Genomic DNA, 21,804 nt, shown 5'->3' on the forward strand with positions numbered 1-21,804 from the left:
ATCACTGAATTGTTCCACAAAGACCACTGAAACTACCTTTGAAAAATGCAAGCTCCACAGATGATGAAATGCGACAAGCTCAGCTGGGTATATATAGTAGTTTGCCATCTAGAAATGAGCCGACATGAGTATATTAATAGGTGTGTCGTTGTATTTAGGCTGACATGATTTTCACTTAATAATTATTCTTTTGAGGTTGACTTGAAGAGGCAATCTTGAAGACTTTGCTAAAGAGGATGATTTGATGGAGGAGTCAAACAATAAATGGCTTTGACAATTAACCTAAAGCCTACAATGGAGACTTGACCTGTAATTGAACCAAGCATAAAACCCATGCTTTAATAAGTCAATTCAATTTAATAATAAAATTCTTTTCATTTTCTTTTGACAAATAAATTACATAAGTACAATAATGAAGAATGAACCTACTTACATTTTCCAACAAATTCCACCTTATGAGGGATTCATGGGATGATGACTAAGAAATGAAGCAGGTTAAGATGATTGAAGAACCTTCAATCAAGGAAGCTGCCGAAGGAAGATGACCAAAAGGAAGAAATGAGGTATGTATGCATGTATTTAATAAAATTGAGTCATGTCATACAATTGCAGTTAGCATGGATAGATGCTCTACCTCATGAGCATGATCAAGGAAAATAATCTCCTCCTTTGAAAGAATGCATAAAGGCATGGATCACATAATAAAATTAACGTAATATGTCCTCATATGGAATATGAGGTGGTTGATAAAATAAAGGAACTATGGATGGAAGTTCTCGGGGAGTAATATGTGAAGGAAGAAATGAGAGATAGTGAAAAGTGCAACTATGGTCACATAGAAAAGGAAATCAACATCTATTGACTAGAAGGATTGACCGTAACATCTTCATGGAAAAGGTATGTAGACTCCAATGCAGTTTGGAAAAGAAAGAGACCCTTGCCATTTAATATCTTTTAGGAGATGTGTTAGTATGTATGCAGGATGTTGACGATGCAAACAAACATATGTCATGATGAAAGACCATCACAAAGGTACTGTAAATTTGATGTCCATTTTTGATTATTGAACAATATTTGGATGGGCTAATGTAGGGCTATCTAAAAGAAGAGTTGTGGATGTCACCCACAACTAGTATTCATGTGGTAGGGTTGAAGATCCCGAAGGAAACATGATGAAAAGAAGGTAGCAAGGTATGAAGAGAGGCCAGATATGGACTAGTGGATCACTTTCTGATGAATGAAAGGATGACATGACTGACATGATTAATAGTGATGGATGGTCTGTGCCCTATAAAGAGGTCCCAAAGATGAAGGCTCTATAACAAAGAAGATGAAATTCATGACATCGAAAGGGGGAGCTCGAAAGAGCTGCTGGGAACAAGTCCTTGGTTAGAGGGAGCTTGGTCAAGTCCCTGGTTAAGAGGGAGCCTGGGTACATTCCTTCAAAGGAATAGGTATATCCTCCCTAGTTGAGAGGGAGAGATAAACATGTCATTCTTGTCTTCACTTGGGAAGAAAGAATGGAGGATTGGGTAAGCATCTGGCATCCGATACTCTTTGAGGATGTGGTAGGGCATCCAAGATAAGAGTAGTTGTAGAGGAGTGACATTCTTTGAGGATTGGGAATCCAGGATAAGAATAGTCTTGGTGGAACATACTCTGAGAGAACCTGGGTGCAGTATGTTCCGAGAGAGACAATGATGATGGTGTCTATAAATCATTGGTCTCGCCAGCATTGAGCTCTAGTCTTGTGGAGAGGTAGAGCTGTTAGTCAAGGATGTGACAATGCTGGATGATATAATGCTATATAGATGGGTTACCAATCCTACTCTTCTTCTGAGAATTTTTTAGATTGAGAATGTCCAAGTACCTTGTATGAATTATGAATACCTCCCTAGTTAAGAGGGAGTGTTGAAATATGTAACTAGGTTCGGTCTTCATAATGACATGTGTAATCATGATTTTATGTATTTGATGTAATGAGAAAAATAAATGTATTATTATTAATCTTGAGGCATGGGTTTCATGCTCAAGGAAAAAATATTTTTAGGTCAAGCTCCCATTGTGAGCTCTTAGGATTGGTCATCAAGTCATTAAATGTCATTGTCATGTATGAATGACCCTTCTTGGGCATGTTACATATTTATTTGAGTCATTGTAAGAGTCAAAAGACCCTCCAAGGCCTTGTCACAAGTGCACAATCAAGTCGGTCCTCAAAGAAAGCAAATTAATCTATCAGAAGGACAAGTCGACCTAAGGAAGAAGACAAGTTGGCTTATTTGCATGGAGAGATCACAATATAAAGGAGCACTCGGCCTCATTCAAACACACATTCACTCACTCACAAGAAGTTCGATCAAGGCAAGGAAAAGAAGACTAACAACCAACGAAGGGAGGAGAAGGAAGAGCGAAGTTTTTCTAATCTGTTTTGAGCCACATTCTGTTCACACGTGTGAGGAGACTAGGGTTTATCTCTTTGCTGCAAGTCCAAATTACAGTCATCACAAGAGGGCCGAAACAAGGCAAGGAAGGAACCTATATTGAAGGCCGAAGTCACAAAGAAGCTAGCCCTAGCCAAGTGAAGGAGAAGGAGGGATGAAGTTGCCTTATTTCGGTCACACGTGGAAAATTGCAGTCACCTACATGAGGCCAAAAGTTGCAAAAAGAGAGGCCGAGAATCTCAGACTTAAGTTGCAGGGCTGAGGGTTAAGGAAGAAGGAAAAATTGTAGTATCTTCAAGAAGAAATTGACCTTGACTTGAAGCAAGGATTGACTTGGTCTTGGAGGGGTTGTTGGTCAAGGGTCTAGGTCTTGGAATTCATCAATTGAAGATTCTATAAGAAGAATAATTCTTGTGGGTTTTCCTCTCATGTTGGAGAGGTTTTGGCCCTGGATGATCGCCTACATCTTGTGTCCTTTGTCTCATTGTTATTTATGATTCGGTAGTTGTTTGATGATAGAGAACATTAATATAATCAAGAAAAAGAAGAAGCTAATCAAGTTAAGTAAAATTACATCACAAGCAATTATCATTAAATGAAAAATCACCTACTCTAGTTGCCCTAGTAGGTGATTTTTCAATAGAAAGAAGGAAGCCACACCATTCATTGTTCTATGGGCATTATGCGAGGTTGAAGAAACCAGACTAAAAGCAAAGAATGACGTTGGATCAAATGAGCAAACACAAGCATTTGCAACTATGACAAGGAAGAAAGGAAAGTTTGGGAAGTTTGAGCCTTGAAAGAAATTTCAAAAGAAAATTGACATGTCTAAGATTCAGTGTTATGAATGCAATGAATATGGACACTTCAAGAGGAATTGTCCTAAACTCAAGAAGGGCAACAAGAAAAGGAAAGAAAGAAGTGAAGCCCATGTAACTGAAGAAGTGGAAGAACCAGAAGAGAAGAAGTCAAAGAAGGAAGAAGTGAAAGACCTCTACTATTAAATGTCTCTCATACATTTAGTTCATTTTTAGTTTATAGAAGATAGCAAGTCATGACATAAAGCATTATGATAGGATGCATCGTAGCATTATTGAGATGGAATCATATTAAAAAGTATAAAAAGATACCCAAAGTATCAGTTTGTATGGTTGAAGCAAGTCATCTAGCAAGATAGGAAGATAAGAGATCATCACACCTCTTCATCATTAGGAAGAAGCATTTGCAGAAAAAGGATCATCAAGATCCTCCATTAGAATATTTGTTGGAAAGGTTCACCTCTACTTAGAAGAAGCAAGTGTTACATAGATATTCTACATTCGACCTAGTGTGGAATCCAGTTTGAAAGGATGAAGGTAAGGTGACAAAGAAAGTGCAACATGACAATTTAGTTGAAGCATTTTCATCTTCAAGCAAGAAAAAGGAAGCTACTAAAGGAAAGCTTAGATGACCACATGAAGGAAGAGGTATGTATATGGTTGATAGCTTTTTGATAAATAGACAAAGTCATGTCTCCACTTTGTTGTAGATGGAATGAATAGAATGCTCTATCTCATGAACATGATTGAAGAAGAAGGAACTCTTTCTTCGGAATGACACATGAAGGCATAAATACAATATGCCTCAAACTCTTCTACATAATGACATAATAGAATCAACATCATATGACCTCATAAGGAATAGGAGGTGGTGGGCAACATGTTTTCCTATGCTAAAAGAGGCTATGTCTAGAAAACCCGAGGAAGTAGTGTATGAAGAAGTTGAAAGGAGAGTTTGCAAAGATGTATCTACAGCCACTTAGATAAATCAACATCTGATAACAATTAGAAGATCATCTATGACATCTCCATGAAGAAGCTATGAAGACTCCGATAAGTACAATGAAAAAGGAGAACCTTGGTAATATATGTCTTGGAGATGGGTTCATATCGTGTACAAAAAAGTGTTGATATTGCAAAAGTAGATGACGAAGGGCCATCGTAAAGAGGTAATTCTATTTTTGAAGTTCACTTTTTCTTGAAAAACTAGCATATGGCTGAATTGAAGCAGAGCTACTGACAAAAGGATGTAGAAATTCACCTACAATTAGAGTTGGATGGATAAGTTTGAAAAATAACATGACTTAGAAGAAGTAGCAGTGTGAAGGATAGCTAGATGATGACAAGGAAGGTCACTTTCCGATGAGAAGAAGGATGGCATGACTAGCATTAATTGGTTCACACTATGTTGCATTGAAGAGAAAAGGGAGAGAGTGATGTAGAAGATGGCCGAAGCCCTACAAAGAAGTTATGGAAGAAGGTGGCTCCATGATGAAGAAGTTGAAGTCCATTCATGACATGTTGATGCAAAAAGAAGGAGCCCTACAAGTAGCTGATAGTACCATGATCTACACGAAAGAATAAACCACTGATTGGAAGCAAGTCCCTAATTAAGAGGGAGCTTGGGTATATTCCTTTCATGTAAAGGAATGAGTAGATCCTCCTTGGTTGAGAGGGAGAGATAGATACATCATTATTGTCTTCGCTTCATGAAGAAAGAATGGAGGATTGGGTAAGCATTTGAGACCAATATCGATATTCTTTGAGGATGATGTATGGCATCTAATAGGCAAGAGTAGTTGAAGAGGGGATTCCTTGAGGATGTGTAAATCCAAGAGGGTAATGGTCCTAAAAGGACATACCTTGTGAACATCCGGATGGGGTATGTGCCTTGAAAGACAATGATGAAGGTGTCTATAAATCATTGTCTCCCCAACATTGTGCTCTAATCTAGTGGAGAGATAGAGTTATTAGTCAAGGCCTTGCTATAAGACAATGCTGGTTGATATGAAGAGATGCACTGATATATGCTAAAAAGATAGCTTATGAGATGGCTTACCAATATGACTCTTTTGATGAGAATTCTTCAGTATGAGAATGTCCATGTACCGTCAATAAAATATGAATACCTCCCTAGTTAAGAGGGAGTGGTGAAATATGTAACTAGGTTCGGCCTTCATAATATCTTATGTATTCTTGACTTTATATATTTGATGTAAGAGAAAAAGAAAAAAATATTATTGTTATTTTATAACATGGGTTTCATGCTCAAAGTCAATTTATTTATAGGTCAAAGCACCCATTGTGTGCTTCTAGGGTTTATCATAGAGTCAAGGAGTCAAAAGAGTCATTATCATATGTAATAAAACCTATTGGGCATTTTGTATCAAGTCAAAAGAATTTATTTGAGTCAAAATTGTGTCAAGAGTCCCTCCAAGACCAAGTCGGCCTACAAAGAAGAAGTCAGACTTAGCAAGGGCAATTCGCACTCCTAGAAAGCCTATATATATGAATCATTTGACCTTATTCAGAGGAGACCATCAAGCAAGTTCGTTGAAGCTAAAAAGAAGACAAGAAGTCAAGAAAATAAGAAGGAAGATCTATGGAAGAAGAAATCAAAATCTAAACCCTAATTTTTGTCTCATTTCTCTCACATGTGCAAAGAAGAAGCTGGGGTTTCTGTAGCTACAACGGATGAAATTGCAGATCTCCTAAGAAGGCCAAAATCTGTGATTTAAAGGGAAGTCACATCATTCATTTGTCTAAGAAATAAGAAGCAAGCCAAGCGAAGAAGAAAGGAAGCCTAAATTAGCCTCTATCACCCACACGTGCGAAGTTGCAAAAGGTTTTGGAAAGTCGAAATTGCAGAAGTTGCTGGGTCAAAGTTGCTAAAGGTCGAAGCTGGAAAAGTTGCAGCAGTTGCTGGAGGGTTGAACTTTGTTGTTGGAAGTTATATAAGGAAGGATCATCAAGGAAGAGGTTGATGTGGTCTTGGAAGGGGTCTCTATCTTGGGTCTTGGAATTCATCATTTGAAGATATTATAAGAAGAGAAGAATTTCTTGTGGGGTTTCCTCTCTAGGCAAGGTTTTGGCCCTAGCTAACAACCTATATCTTGTGTCCTATTTGTACTATTAATCTTCATGTTTTGGTAGCTGTTTGATGATCAGAACACTATAATAATCAAGAAAAGAAGAAGCTAAATTATATATCCTACAAGTTAAAGTAAAGAACATCACAAGCAGTTATCAAGTTAAGAGAAATCACATCTAATCTAGTTGCCCTAGATTTCTCAACAACATCATCATGGAATGGGGCTAGAAGTGCTATACAAAGTGTTGGAGAAGCATCACTTATCTCTCAAATAATCTTGGCCACAACCTAAAAGAATTACATAACATGTACTCAAGGAATCAAGTGAGAGTAACTGTTGGAAAAGTAGCTAGGTTTGGTATTCATATTTATCTTTGTACTTGTAACAAAAGCAAAAAGAAGACAAATATTTATTGTTATTATTATTTCTTTAGTAAAACTTGTTCTTCACGCTTCTTGGTTTTGTCGAGTCAAAGTCCATTTGGACTCTTTGTAAGAAAACGAAAAGAATTTTTTGTTAAGTAAAAATGAGTGAAATTTACCTCCATAAGACCAAGTTTGCCCTCTAGATGGTCATGTCGACCTGCTCAACAGATGTGACCCTTCATAGTGATGAAAACTATGAATTGGGGTGAATCCTCCACCAAAAAGAAAAGCAGGTTTGTGGAGTTTTTGTGGCAAAGTTTGGTGAAGTTCTGTGACAAGATATACAAATATTTTTGTAGCATGATTTGTGAATTTTCTCTGGCATTAGTATATGAAAAAGTTGCAAGTCTTCTGTGACATATAATCTGAAAAGGATGCGAGCTCCTAAGGATGTTTTTCTGTGAAAATAATACAAGCTACTGTAATTATTTTTGAAATGATTTGCGACCCAAGGAAGGACGGTAACAACTATGATGTGCAAGCTACAAGAGGACTATGAACACTGTAAAATGCAAGCTACAGGAAGAAGGAAGCATCTCTGTGGGACAAGGCATCACGCGACAAATTAGCTAATCTGATTAACAGAAAATGGAGGGCTGACTTGGGGATCTTATGGAGGTATTTGTCTTGGTCTTGGGTCTTGATATCTCACTTTAATTTGATTCTTTAAGAAGAGGATTGTTCGGGTTTTCCCAATTGTGGGGTTTTGCCCTGGCTTGTGAGCCAACAAATGTCACAAGTAATTATCAAGTAAGGAGAATCAACCTTAATCGACAGTTACCCTGATTTTCCAACAAACATCATGGGTACACGAACCATAAAAGGATCAAGGTGGACCATATTCAATGTTAAAGCCATCAAATTACCTCACAAAAGTATCATATTTAAATGTCTTGCTAGCTTATGATTGTGCGCTAGCCACCACACTTAGGTATGGGGTTATCACATGACCTTATTAGGTTCTTCCAACCCTAAGGCGAGGAATACTTTCTAGGACGACCCTTTGAAATGATAGGCTTAAGTGATAGGTGTTATTGCTTGGGTTTTACTTCATGAAAGGTGTCACAGTGTTATACTAGGCTATGTAAAGCCTATTGAAGAAAATGTAACTAGGTTCAGTATTAATACATGTAATTTTGATCTTTGTACTTGTAAAGAAAATAAATCTTATTTTTGTGAATTATAAGAATGAGTTTCTTGCTCATTCCATAGGTCTAGGAAAGTCAAAGAGTCAAAGACATGTGTAAAGAGCTCTTCTTGAGCATATGTGTAATATATACAAGTCTATAAGCCCTCCAAAGACAAGCACAACCCTCTTGAAGATATCACAGTCATGTCGGCTTGCAAATGAATAAAAATGTCAAGTCGGCTCACAAAAGAAGACACAACACTTCACACTGACATGTTGACTCAAATACAGAGACATAACTACTATATATACGCAGCTTAAGTCACCACAGAAAGACAGAGAATTCGGACAAGCCTCTGTAATTTCGGATGGGTGGAGGAAGCCCAGAATCTCAGACAAGGTATAATGGTACAGGAACCTCGGATAAGGGCAACAGTTCAACAATTCATATGAAGGAAGACTACTATAGTTTCAGATGGGTATTGCAGTGACATCTTTGAAGTCTCGACCTAGTTAAAAGGTCACAACTATACAGTCTCGACATAGTTGCATAATTCGGTGCAAGGAGAGAATAGTTATAGTCTCGGTGAAGAAGCACAGTGCAGGAGGACACACAATCATAGTCTCAACATACACGTTGGAAGAATAATCTTGTCTCGGCATACACAGTCATGATGCAATCATGATCTCGGTGGTATTCCAATGAAGATATCAGTGGTGTAACTATGATACAACAATGATCTCAGTGCAACCCTCATTCATATGAAGATCCCGTTGTGATGTTGAAAAGCTCGATGAAGGAACAATCATGATGCAACAAGAATGAAGATATCAGATGGCTTCAATGGTGCAACATAATGATGACTGCAATAGTGACAACAAAGAGGGTTGATGTCTTGGTCTTGGAATGGCATAATAGGTCAAGGGTCATGGTCTTCGTATTCGTCAATTGGAATCTCTATAAGAAGAATTTTGTGCGGGTTTTCCTCTCCAAAAGGGAGAGGTTTTGGCCTTGGCAAAAATCCAAAATCTTGTGTTCTTGTCTTTTTTTTTTTTGGTAACTATTTGATGAATATAAGAAGACACATTCTAATAAGAACAAGTGAAGATTATGCTAAGAAGAAAAATTAAAATACCTCACAAATAGTTGTCATGTTAAGAAGAATCTCATTAACTCCATGTCCTAGATTCTTCAACAAAGCCATTTTCCATGAGTGCCTTTGTAGAGGGAACACTTAGCTGCTTAAGTTACCTTCCCTATGTTAAGATATTTAAACACTTAGGTGTTGGTTAAGTTCAACTTGGTCTAATGTGTCTTTTAGGTAAAAGTGTGTTTCTTTAGTATGAATTAGTTGCATTATAATCCAATGGTCAAAATATGTTCTAGATATAGAGTGATCCGATGGTTCAGACTCTCCTCAATACTAATGGCTATTGATCTATGGCTTAACACCCAATTGGTCCATGATCTCTATTGAAAGAGCATGGAGGGTCATGGCCGATTATCAATTGTGAGAACTCCCTTATGCAAAATATTTTCTTTTGCATTAATAAAATTGCCTCAAGTGGTCATGTTAGTTGGGGCTGTGGACTATTTCTCTCTTAGAGGGTTTTAGTTTTCAACCATGTAAAAATATTGGTGTTGTGATCTTTGATCTAGTTGTGTGAGTGGTTGTTGAAGGTGTTCATCCTGTATGGAATACCTTGCTTATCTACACTTGGTATCAGAGCTCATTTGAAGAATTACTCACATCGGTGACCGAGATCTTGAGCTTGTGTTGCCACATTTTTGAGATCTGCTCTTTTTGTACTATTTTGGCATGAACAACTACTCCATTGCATCTGGAATGCTGCTTTTAGCTAAGAACACTTTTCATTTCATCCAGAAAGGTGTTCTTTTGCTCGAGATATAACATTTTTTGTGAGATTCGAAGGTATACAATCCAAATATGCTATTTTTTATTTTTTTAGTAAACAAAGTTCATAATTTAATTTTCCGTTTATATTCCTGGTTTGCTACTCTTTTTGGTTTGCATATGATCTTTGCCTTGCACTTTGTGTGATCTCGGAAAATTAGAAATAGAGCTGAAAATGTTTTCTTGACTATGTATGCTCTTTTCCATGCGCTCTGTGCAATCTTGGCAAATAAGAAACAACGAGAAAACTTGCATTTCCTAGGGAAGCTAACCAAGATCTAATCCTATTGTTGTTTATTTTTGTAATTTTTTTTGAACTGTTGTTTGTTTTTGGATGAGCACATCTTTTTTGGTAAGCACACAGTTTAAGGAAAAGCTCCAACAACAACAACACCACCACCACCACCAACAACCTTTTTCACTACTATTGTTATGTCTTTTGCACTAGATCACTTGGTTAAAAGTTACTTCATTTGATAAGAGGTCTTGATTTCAAATCGCTTTTTATAAGTTGCTTTTTGAAAAAGTTCATGAAAACTTAAGTTATGTCATAACTTTATTGTAAAGTGTATTTCACTTGTCATATAAAAGTGAAGCACTATAAAATAACTTTAATTTTTTTTAAGTTATTTTTTTGCATGCAATTTAAGTAACTTCATTGTAAAAATGATTTTCACTTGTTTTATAAAATTCTGTCACTTCATACGTAATTTATTTGTAAAAGTGAGCTAGAGAGGGAAAATAATTTTTATATTTTTTTTAATCAACATCCATCATCATGTGGGCCAACTTCTACCTGCCACATGGCTCTTTGCTACTGTTAATACCTTTTTAAAAAGGGACATAACTTTCACATCCGAAGCCCATTTCCAATGCTAGTTTTTTTTGAAACAACCTATTTTTTCGAGATATTTTCATCGAAACAGTCAATTTGAGCTATTGAAACCATATCATTTTGCATATTTTAATATGACCGCTCTAATGAACTTCTGCTTACGAGTAACAACTAATTCTCTTGGAAATCCCATGTGGAGGTTGTACTAAGAAGTAAAGGATTGTATTGATTACTTTGGGACAATAATGGTCTACTGATGATGATAAGAGAGCCAAATGGGATGCTAGGAATGACGAAGCATGTGGATTAATCAAAATGTCTATTTTTCTGATTTGCGATTTGATATTCAAGGAATTGATGATCTGAATGCAGGCTGGGAAAATTTGAAACAAATATTTGGTGAACCTAATATTATTAGATCTCAGCAGCTTGAAAATTAGATCATGACTTTAAGTCCCAATGATTTCTCTTGCATTGAATATTATTTATGACTGTCAAGTCAACCTAGAGGATTATTGTTGCATATATATTATTCTTTCCAAGCTTGGTTCTACATATTTTGTTTTTGTATCTACATTTTATTCCAGTAGAGAAGCTCCGGGGGATGCTTGTTAAAAACCTTCTCTTGAATCCTTTGTGATTCTTTGATTAGAGAACAAGACAAGCTCTTGCATATTGGAGAAATTGGCACTGCAAATACATGTAATAAGGCCCTAGTGGCCATACAAAGAGATTAAACCAAGCATTGAAAGTGTTGTATCTTTGTAGCTACAACCCGGTCTTCATAATTCATACTTTGGCCCTTGAAAATATTTATATAATGAAGAATGTAAGACATATTATTCATGTCATTTTCAAAAGAAGAATTTTGAATTTTCAAAAATTAAAATTTTGGCTCTAAAATGTTAAGTTGGTCTCCAAAAGAGTGAAGTCGGCCTGCCCCTTTAGTGACACCAATTTGGGCTCCTTAGATGACTATATAAAGCCATTTCGTCCTCCTCTTCCAAGCAAGCAATTCAGATCACCTTCTCTTCTGTTCATATGAAGTTTCTTTTGAGGAAAAGCAAGTTTGAGAGAGAAATAGTTTACCAAGATTACAAGAAGATCAAAGTTTCCTTTCAGCAGAACGAATTAGGTCATATTGGGCGACAAACTGAATTAGGGCAGAAGGCTGAATTCTGAGCAGATTCATCTTGAGCAGCAAAACAAAATTTGGGCAAACCTAATATCTGAGGCACAACAAATTAAGCTTATGGACAATCTGAACTGGGTGAAACCCCTATGCGTTTATTTACCATTGTAAACCCTCTGCACCTAGATCAACTTTGATACGATGTGAAATTTCCACAGTTGCAATAATTGGAAATTTAATCTTCTATCTACTGGAGATTATTTGTCTTCAAAAAAGTAATTCGGCAAATAATGATTAATTCACTACTGCAATCTTCACAAAAATAAATACTGGAACTGAGAAAATAATGCACACACAAAATTTGGACACCAAGATTTTTGGACAATACTCCTTAGAAAACCCTAATGTGGGGAAACCAGTGTAGTAGATGAGGGTTTATATTACTAATTCGTCAGCAATTTGAGAGTACAATGATCTGCGTGCCTAATGATGGCAAAGCTTCAACAAATAATAATCTCCACTGGAAAAATAGTCTAGAGATAGTCTCCTCCTATGCAAATTGATCTGGCCTCTCCCAAGCAACTCACACTCCTCCTGGCTATTTGCATTGCCTGCCAGAAATTCACATTACCTGCTCTGGAATATTCATACAGCCTCTGGAAATTACCTCCTGGACGTCGAACTACCTCTAGCATTGCGCTTGGCCCACTCGCTCTGCCTCCGGATGATATATCCGACATTGGCTCACTAAAACGAGCTACTCAACTACTTGCACTGTCTAACTGGCTACTCGCATTGCTAATTTTGGCCTCCTTCTCTGCAGATAAAATCGACCTCTTCTTTGGTCACTGGGACACTGGAAAATCTGTGAAAATCCTCTCCGAAATTCTTCTCTCGAATGTCTGCTGAAACCCTTGGCGCTGGTGTCTCCCTCTGCTGCAACTGTGCCCTTGCTGAATCAATTCAATTGGGTAAGTTGAATTGCTCAAGTATATCTCTCCAACCCCATTGAATTGCTCTCATAATCTCTCCTTGGGCAACCAACGCCCATCATCTAATCACAATAGATGGCTAAGATCATCTTGACCCCATCAAGTGACTTTTCCAGAAGTCTCTAGAGCATAATCAATTTTCCTCAATTAATTTGATTTAATTAACCAGTTTTCCTAAGTTAGACTTAGGGAAATTTTAATAATTGGTCAGTTAGTCTAATTGAGGTGTTTTCTTGTGAAACCTTTTCTGGGTATTGGAGAAAATGTGTTCCCTAGCTTTATAGACCCCATAGAGACTAGAACACCTGTCCGCTACTACCAAAAACTAACAATGCATTGTACTCAAGGATTGATGAATACCCATTGAAATTGGGCTTCACCAAAAAGACTGCAATATATTCAAATCTTTACTATTTATATGATGTGATTTGCTTATGTTGGTCCTGTATGTAGCTGACCTGATTCTTACAAGTAGTCATGAGAAGCTGATTGTATGGTGCGAGAAAAAGTTGGCAAGTGAATATGACATGAAGGTCATTGGCGTTATGCATTACTTTTTAGGTCTAGAGATTTGGCAAGATGTAGATGAAGTTTTCCTTGGGCAAGGCAAGTACATAGTGGAGATTCTAAAGAGATTTTAGATGCTGGACTGCAAACCCATGGCCACTCCCATGGTGCCAAATCTGAAGCTATTTGCTGATTTAGACTTTGATTTTTCTATATCCATCTTTTTAATAAATTTAGAAAAGGCCAACATTTTCCTCTGTTTGGATATATGAGTAAGTATCCTCTATATCGTGAGTGGAAAACCAAAGGCCAACATTTCCGTAAAGCACAATCTTGTTACCAGATATTAACCACTGGAAATATAACCTAAGGAAACCCTAATTAGCAATTCTAAGTACAAATCTGTCCATCAATTGGATCAGGTAATAAATACTCCTAAAAGCATGTCTGATATGTTGCACCTCTATTTTGCATGGTTACAACTTACAAGGTTAAGATGGCTTTTCTAGCACACAACATTCATTGCATATATATATATAGGAAATTTATTTATTACAGATATGCACTGCATGAAGTTGGGAGAGAATTCATGAGATGGAATAAAGAGAGAATGTGTGAACACACTCAACTTATTACCTAATTTATGTTGCCATAGGAACTGTATATATTAGAAGTTCCTTTTCAGGATTATATTGGAGTATCTTTGCATGCATGGCTGATAACATAAGAAGAAATCGTTCAATTGATCTGTAAATCTGGTAGTTTGAACTTCGTATTTCTTAAAGCTGAATTCTTAGAAATAATCTGCACCACATATTTTCTATTAAAGTTCTAGAAAAGGACACCAAATTCCTCTGAATCTTTTTTCTATCTCTGGATGAAAATGACTTGATTGGATAGGTCCCAAGGCACTGATCAGACCTCGAGGCAAACTCGTAACCATTGGGTATATAGTTTGGAGAAGAATGCACAGACAATATCCATTGCACAAAACAAAATGCGCTTCCTCTAGAGCTATTACCATGTTGATTTTGGTCATTGTGGACATTTATAAAATTATCTATTTTATCTTATTCAGGCATGTGTGTCTCTCCCTATATAGATACACACAAACATTAATTTTCGGATTGGTTATTTTTCTTTAACAACTGAAATTGAAATTCTGGAAGTCTAAAAAAGCTTTATAACTTCGAACATCTTAAGAATTAATTTTCTCTGAAGTCTTATAAATTTTTATTTTTGATTCTCAGGGCCGTTTTAGTATTGTTGGAGCACAGCCTGCAATGGAAATTGTTGCTAAGGAAAATTCAGTTACGATAATGGACCATGAACGGGGAACTAGGGAGGAGGAATTCACTGAGGATCCAATGACTGTGCCTCCACGCATAATGTCAAACTGGAAACCAGTGCTGACTGATGAGCTTCCCATTGCTTTCTGTGGTATGTTTTGTCTTAATTAAGCTTTGCAGTGCAATAGAGTGTTCATGTGAACATAGGAAAGTTTTACTGAGTGTAGACAATGTATTGCTCTGTGTTTACTAGCCTTTATTTTCCAACACAAACCATTTACACTAGAATGCTTTTAGATGCCTCGGAGTGTCAAACTTTGATTTCAGATTAATGTTTACAAGATGAATGATTGTTACCATTTAAGATTAGATTTGAGTAAAACAATGATGCCATTATATGGAGGAGTTACTCACTGCAGCAAAACATAGTGTGAATATGGGGCCACCTTTGCACACTAGATGCATTATCATGCTTCCTACCTGCTTTAATAAGATGAGACAATTTTATCAATGTCTGATGGATGAGTACAAAAGTAGGTCAATAGGACCGAAGAGTACAACCAATATGAATATAATGTGGGAGGGCTAAAAGTCTGATGAATGACCACAAAAGAGTACAACCAGTATGAATATAATGTGGGAGTGCAACTGCAACTCATACAAAATGCCAAAAATAATATAACGATAGAAACCTATATAAGTATAACATCAGAACATATGTAGAAATTTGAAAATCGTGACAGGTATGATGGTGCAAAATATTGAATAAGTTTATCCAAGATTGGAAAGGTGGACAAGAACTTTTCAAGATAGAGAGAGAGATCAGATGATAAGGCCAATGATGTGAAGGTCTCTTGACTTTGATGGCCAAGGGCAAGAGGAGCAAACTGGGCACTGGTTCGCTGTCAGAGTCCTTTCGGACCATCAGGAGGTTCGACTGTATGAGGGGGGGGAGGGGATGTATGAGCGAGGAAGACTCCTAGCATTTGAGGTCGGCGAAGGAAACTTTGAATGGATCTCTGGCTGCTCCTTAGGAACTAGGAGTTAGTCTCACAGGTAGGAGGCACTCTACCTTCGATTCTTCTGGCATTTATCTCTCTAATGCTCTAAGAGTGTGTGGCATGATGTGCAAGCCCTCACTTTTGAGTTGGTCTCCTAGAGTGGGAGCCTAGGGAGAAACTTGGGGCCTTACCATTTGTTAATTTTAGGTATGTTCTATGCTTAGAGCAATTTATTTCAATTTTCACAGTTAGCTCAATATCTTTTCCAGATTAGCAATCACATCAGCGTTAAAGTAAACTGCAGATAGAACATAAACATAAATCGTAGAAGACAAGCCAAGACAAGAGGACACAAGATGTGGCGCTAGCCAAGGACAAACCCCAATGTGGGGAGCCCTTGATCAATTCTTCTTATATGTTCTTCAATAGTTCAGCAGAGAGAGAGAGAGAGAGAGAGAGAGAGAGTACATTTACAACAGAGGTCAACGCTTTGACTTATCTAGATAAGAGCATAGATCATCTCTAAAAAGATGATACATGAGATCAGTTGAAGACATGTTGCTTCAACTGATTCCCCAAGGTGACTCCTTCACCTATCATTGTGTTGCATCTCGTCATCATGCTGCACCTCACCGTGCTTTACAATGCTGCACCCATCATCACAATGCTGGACCTCTTGACCATGCTGTACACATCATACCGTTACACCTTATGCTGCACTGTTGTCCCATGTGCCATTGTTGCACCATGCTGCCACAACTGTCCCATGTGCCATTGCTGTACCATGCTACCACAGTTGTCCCATGTGCCATAGTTGCATCAAGTTGCCACACAGCTGCCCCATGTGGTATACTGAACCAACATACATCATGTCTCATGTGCTTGCAACACCATGCTTGCCATGCTGTCCATGCTTGCTACTGTCCCATGTTTGCCTTAGCATTCCTTTGCTGTCCCATTTACTATGCAGCTGTCCCTTGCCGCTGCTGCCTAGATATATTGTTGTAGCTGCTGTCCCTAACAGTGATGCTATACCTTGCTGCTGTCCCCTTAGCCTTGCCATTCCTTGCTGCTGTCCAATGTATCTTAGCCGTACCATGTAGCCCAACTTTCCCATCTACTAGCACTGCTTTCCTGGGCATGTTTGAGCCCTCAAACACTCCATGTTGTCCCTGTTTTGAGGTGGTTAGGATTGCGGCCTACCACAGTACCATGCTATCACCTACATCCCACCTTTTCGCTGCCCCAAACAACCCTTCTTCAACTCGGCCTACCCTCGGCCTCCTTTCAGCTGCTCGGTGCCTTGTTTTAGGCCTTAAAACAGTTCTCCCTTTTAGCTGCATTAGGCCTACGTCGAGGGCACCATATGCCTACGGCTAGGGCACCATTGGTATGTTTAGGACAATGTCTATCTTCATCTTAACAGCGGCTAGGATACCCTTGAGATAACGTAGGTTGGGGCTGCCTTAGGATAGCGTTAGGGCTGCCTTCTTGGACTGCGTTAGTGCTGCCTTTAGGACAATGTTTAGGGCTGCCTTCGAACAACATTTAGGGCTGCCTTTAGGACAGCGTTTAGGGCTTCCTTAGAACAACGTTTAGGGCTGCCTTTAGGACAACGTTTAGCGCTGCCTTAGAACAACGTTTAGGGCTGCCTTTAGGACAACGTTTAGGGCTGCCTTAGAACAACGTTTAGGGCTGCCTTTATGACAGCGTATAGAACCCTTCCATCGCTTCGCTGGCCTGTCCTCTTTGCTGCGGCTAGGGCAACCTCTTTTCCTCCAACGTCTAGGGATTCCACTTCTAGATTTCTCTTCCACTAAAACCCAAGACAAGTGGAGAGAAATCAAGATAGAAGTGTGTGTGAAATGACTCTCAAGTCATCTCCTTTTATACTAAAATGTTGAGCACATGTGGGGTTTATTTGGTTGTTGGCCGACCTTGACGAATTGTCCCATAACACAAATAAATTCATAACTCCATGAATGCTTATCGGAATCGGATGATCTTTAGATCAATCCTACACTTCTCGATGAGAGGGATCCAAGAAAAATATCAGCTGCCATAAATAAGATGACCCACATGGAGTTTGGCCCTAGTTGCCAATTTTAACACCATTGTATTGTCTGGTACTCTCTGGAACTCTTCCCACTGCGTGTTTTGATTGGATAGATCAACAAGGAAGTATGAGGTGATCGGCTTGGTCATCGAGGGTGGGGCATCGCATGTAGGAGATGAGATCTGTGGCTAAACATCTTCTTGATGAAGAGGGCTAAGCATCTTTGGTCCTGGTACCAAAAGAATGTAGAGAGGGAGACCATTGAAAGAATGTGCTTTCTGTGAAAATAATTACACAATGTTTTCGTAAATTGCTCAAAGTCGTCTACAAGTAAGTATATGTTAATCAGTGGTTGTCATTGATGTCAACCCAAGCAGCACCAGGGGCTACCCCAATCTTGCAAGGGCATTTTGACTTGACAAATCATATTATTCTGCGTCAAATATCTTCTCGATGGATTCTACTCGTCGAGATGTTTCCGTTGATATATGGTATGCCTCCCAGTTTTTTACGGTTTGAGAGTTATTTGCGATTGAAGTTAGTAACCCCAGTTAGTGGGCCAAAACCCTATGGGGTTATGGCATGGCACTCATAATTGGTTGTGGTCATTGAATAATCAATAATTAATAATGTTTTTTTTTGCTCATAAAATCCCTCCAACATTCACTTGTTGAGGACCCTCTCAACTCAAGACATTCATATAAATAATGAACCTCATATCCTCCTTTAGTAGGGATTTTGAGGCTTCAAACAGGTCATTGTGGCATTTTCGCTATAATTTTTTTTTGTTTTCTATAATTCATTTTTGTGAAGCTACAGAAGTTGAAATTAAAACCCATTTGAGCCGAAATCTTGATGAACCTCATGACCGAATTTCAGATCTTTGTTCACTATATTTTCAGAGATATGATTTGAGGAAGTTAGGGTTTTTGCAGGCTCCTGAATTCCTTGTCAAACAGGGCTGAAGGTCGCAACAGTGGCACGTGGCACTTCGTACAAGTTCGCTCTACTGAACCAGGCTATAATCAGGGCATCGTGGGAGATTGGGCATTATGATTTCTTGAAGAATCCAATCTTGATCAGACCTGTGGGGTTGGAAAGAGGACTCAGAGGGCTACCATAGGACGAAATTTCAGACCCTGGAGATCCGAAATTACATAGATACAACAATTCAATATCGAGCTCCTAGAAGGCATGAAAAAGCATGCATTCAAGGATGACTGCAGTCAGGACCACACATCAACAGTCAAGGGTAAGTCTCCTACAACAAGGTATGTATGATTAGTGTTTACATTTGAAATATGAGTATCATCTCTGACATATGCTTTTGCAAGACAACGTAAGTACATACAGGGTCTCTATTATATCTCTCTATCTCTATATGTCACAGTTAGTTTTGATACCACATTTCGGATGTCCTATTCTTGATACTACACATTTGATGCTACATATTCTTGATGCTACACCAAGTCTGCTAAATCTATATGATGTTGTAAGTTCATGTTACTTGTCTTGTCATAGTTGATAGAATGGTCTCTGTTGTTGTACTTAGAACTTGGTCCATCACAAGTCTAGGGTCTGTCATCAGTTTTTATTGTATATATCTTTAGGTCAGTTTTGGATATAGTCTTGCATAGAGTCCAAGCCTATATCAAGAGTGAGAGTCTTTGTCTACTGTTGCAACAAGTCAACAACAAAAGTGACAAGCACACTTCAGGTACGCATTGTAATTTTAATTTTAATTTATTCATTATTATGCACTTACATGTGTTTTGCAAGCAAAGGTAAGTTGAAGGGTATTTTGTTTTGTTTTGGGATTGGTTTCGCCGGGCAAATTTTGCATGCAGGTAGAAGAAGATTCAAGTACAACTTCAAGCAAGAATTCAAGAGCAGAAGTATCAAATCAAAGGAAGCATTGCAGCGGGACATCCTTTGAAGACATGACAACCATCCGTATATTGTGAAGAAGTGTCAAGGCCAAGAGTCATCATTGTAAAGTTGTAAAAGAGTCATTTGTAAAAGTGTCATCATTGGAAGAGTCATTATTGTAAAAGAGTCAATCTGCCTAGAGTCGAAAAGGCATTATTGGGAGGTATAGGAGTCTCTGTTGGGATGATGTCATGGTTGGGTTGCAGGTCATAGTGTGATTGGGTGTTCGATCAAAATCATTGTAAATCATATTGTATCGTGGATCGTTGTCCCTGGTATGGGAATCCACACTTTTGTCTCATTTCAGTCATTATAGAGTGGTAGGGAGGTGATAGGCTGGTGCATGAAGTTGCCTACAGGTTGGAGCCTGTGAACACTTCAGGGTGGTAGGTTGGTCTAGGATGTTTGAGCATCCATTCAATCGATTACTAAAGAAACCAGGGCGTTGGGGCATCCTTCCAGTGGGAGCTGGAGAAGAATGTTTTTCTAGAATTCTAGGAAGTTGTTGCTTTCATTTCAGTTGGGGCTAAAGATTAAAGAATTTTGTTAGAAAAGTGTTCTGTGGTGTTTGACCCGGAGGGGGTTTTCCACCTAAAATTCTTGCGTCTACTGTGTTCTTTTATTTACTGTTATTACTACATAAACATTAAAAATAATTGAAGATTAACTAATGCTTTGAAAATATTTAAAAGTGCTAATTGCTAAGGAATACTGATTCACCCCCCTCTAAGTATTTCCAACAGTATATACAATTAGAGTTGAGGAGAAGCTCCAATAAGATAGGAAGACTGACTCTTTTTCAAAGATTCATGAAATTCTAGGCCATCCATTTAGTACATTTGTGGAATACAAATGACTACTAGTTTATAGGGAGGAAAATGGTGTTGTGGGAAACATTAATGGGTTTGGTGCAGTAACATATTCGCTTCAATGAAGAGTCATTATCGCTGCCATAGGGCCATTCTCAAATGGATGTGGTTTTGGAATTCCAGATTTTAAGTTATAGTGATCTATCCGTGTTAGATATTTTATTCACTCACATTCTAGTTTGTGAGGAGTAGGATAAGATAAGATAATTTGATTATGTCCAACACGTGATGACAATTAGGTCAATGGGACTGTTAAGTACAATATTGTCATTACCAAGTGGGAGTACAAAAACTGCTTCTATAAAAGCAAGGGTAAAAGCAAATCTAACCTTTAAGATATAAGATCTAGAGTCTAAAATGAGAGTGTAGAATTAAAAACAGTAGTGTAGCCACAAGAGTGCTTGCATTGCGCAGATGCAAAACCATAAGAAGCATGCCTCGCATGGGAGTGGTCGAAAGAGAACCTCAATGCCCTTTCATGTCATACCTTGAGGATGAGGAGGAGAGAGAGTTTCCCTCCCCTTGGCCAAGAATTATAGTAGCTATATCTCTCTTAATAGTTGAGGTCATAGAAAAGAAACTCTAGATATATGAGAGACCCAAAGACCTAGAAGAGCTTGAAAAGTTGGTTTATAACTTATGGTGTCTTGTTGTTTGGATGATGTATCTTGTGTAGAATTTGTTTCCGGATCCATTGCATAGGTATTGATAGATTTATCAGTGTTTCAAACCATCGTATGTTGTTTATCTTCTAGACTTTTGCATCTTTCTCTAAATATTGATGATGAACCACATATGATGGTTCGAAACGTTGATAAAGTTGTCAATACCTATGCGATGGATTTGGAAAATAATTCTACACGCAAAATAATCATAGAAGTCTAAATGAAATGATGTGTCTTGTTGTCGAGATTTCTCTGTGTCTCTCCTAGCATTTGACGCTAAAAAAAACCTCATGATACAAGATTGTGTAAAAGACATGGAATAGGATTTGGTTTGCAGTGTCTTGCTGTCGCAAGTTGGGGGGTTTGCTATTGCTATCTAGAAGCAGAGTATTGTTTGTGGGGAGGATGAGTCCTGTTCAAGGATTAGAGTCAGAAACTTTAAACTGGGCTTGCTGGTGGAGTCGAATAGTGCCCATAGGATATCTCTAATTTGGAGCCCTTGTCAATAGGGAGCAACAAAAAAAACGATGTAATCATTCGAGTACCATCTAGTTGTGAAAATTCCTAAATTGGAATCCCTACTGTAGCAACTGATGATATTACTCCTATTTGTTAAATTCCTTTAAACAAATTACTTGCAGTTTCCTACGGCAAATATCGTAATATTATGCGGAAGCAAGAGACTGAGCAAGAAAGAAAATACAACAC

The 21,804-nt window shown here is 38.1% G+C and overlaps 1 protein-coding gene across 1 annotated transcript in view; it reads left to right on the top strand.

Annotated features, from left to right (window-relative positions):
• The window catches only part of LOC149222395 (anthranilate synthase alpha subunit 1, chloroplastic-like), a 352,329-nt gene that overhangs the window by 40,501 nt on the left and 290,024 nt on the right, over window positions 1-21,804 (top strand). The window contains exon 3 of the mRNA XM_089387583.1: window positions 14,538-14,727. Within this exon, the coding sequence (XP_089243709.1) occupies window positions 14,538-14,727 (190 nt within the window). The remainder of the gene's footprint in view (window positions 1-14,537; window positions 14,728-21,804) is intronic.

The sequence above is a fragment of the Pinus tabuliformis genome, chromosome Q, assembly GCF_031772625.1.
Source record: "Pinus tabuliformis cultivar Carrire ecotype Pingquan chromosome Q, CPIR1, whole genome shotgun sequence".
Lineage (NCBI taxonomy): Eukaryota > Viridiplantae > Streptophyta > Pinopsida > Pinales > Pinaceae > Pinus > Pinus tabuliformis.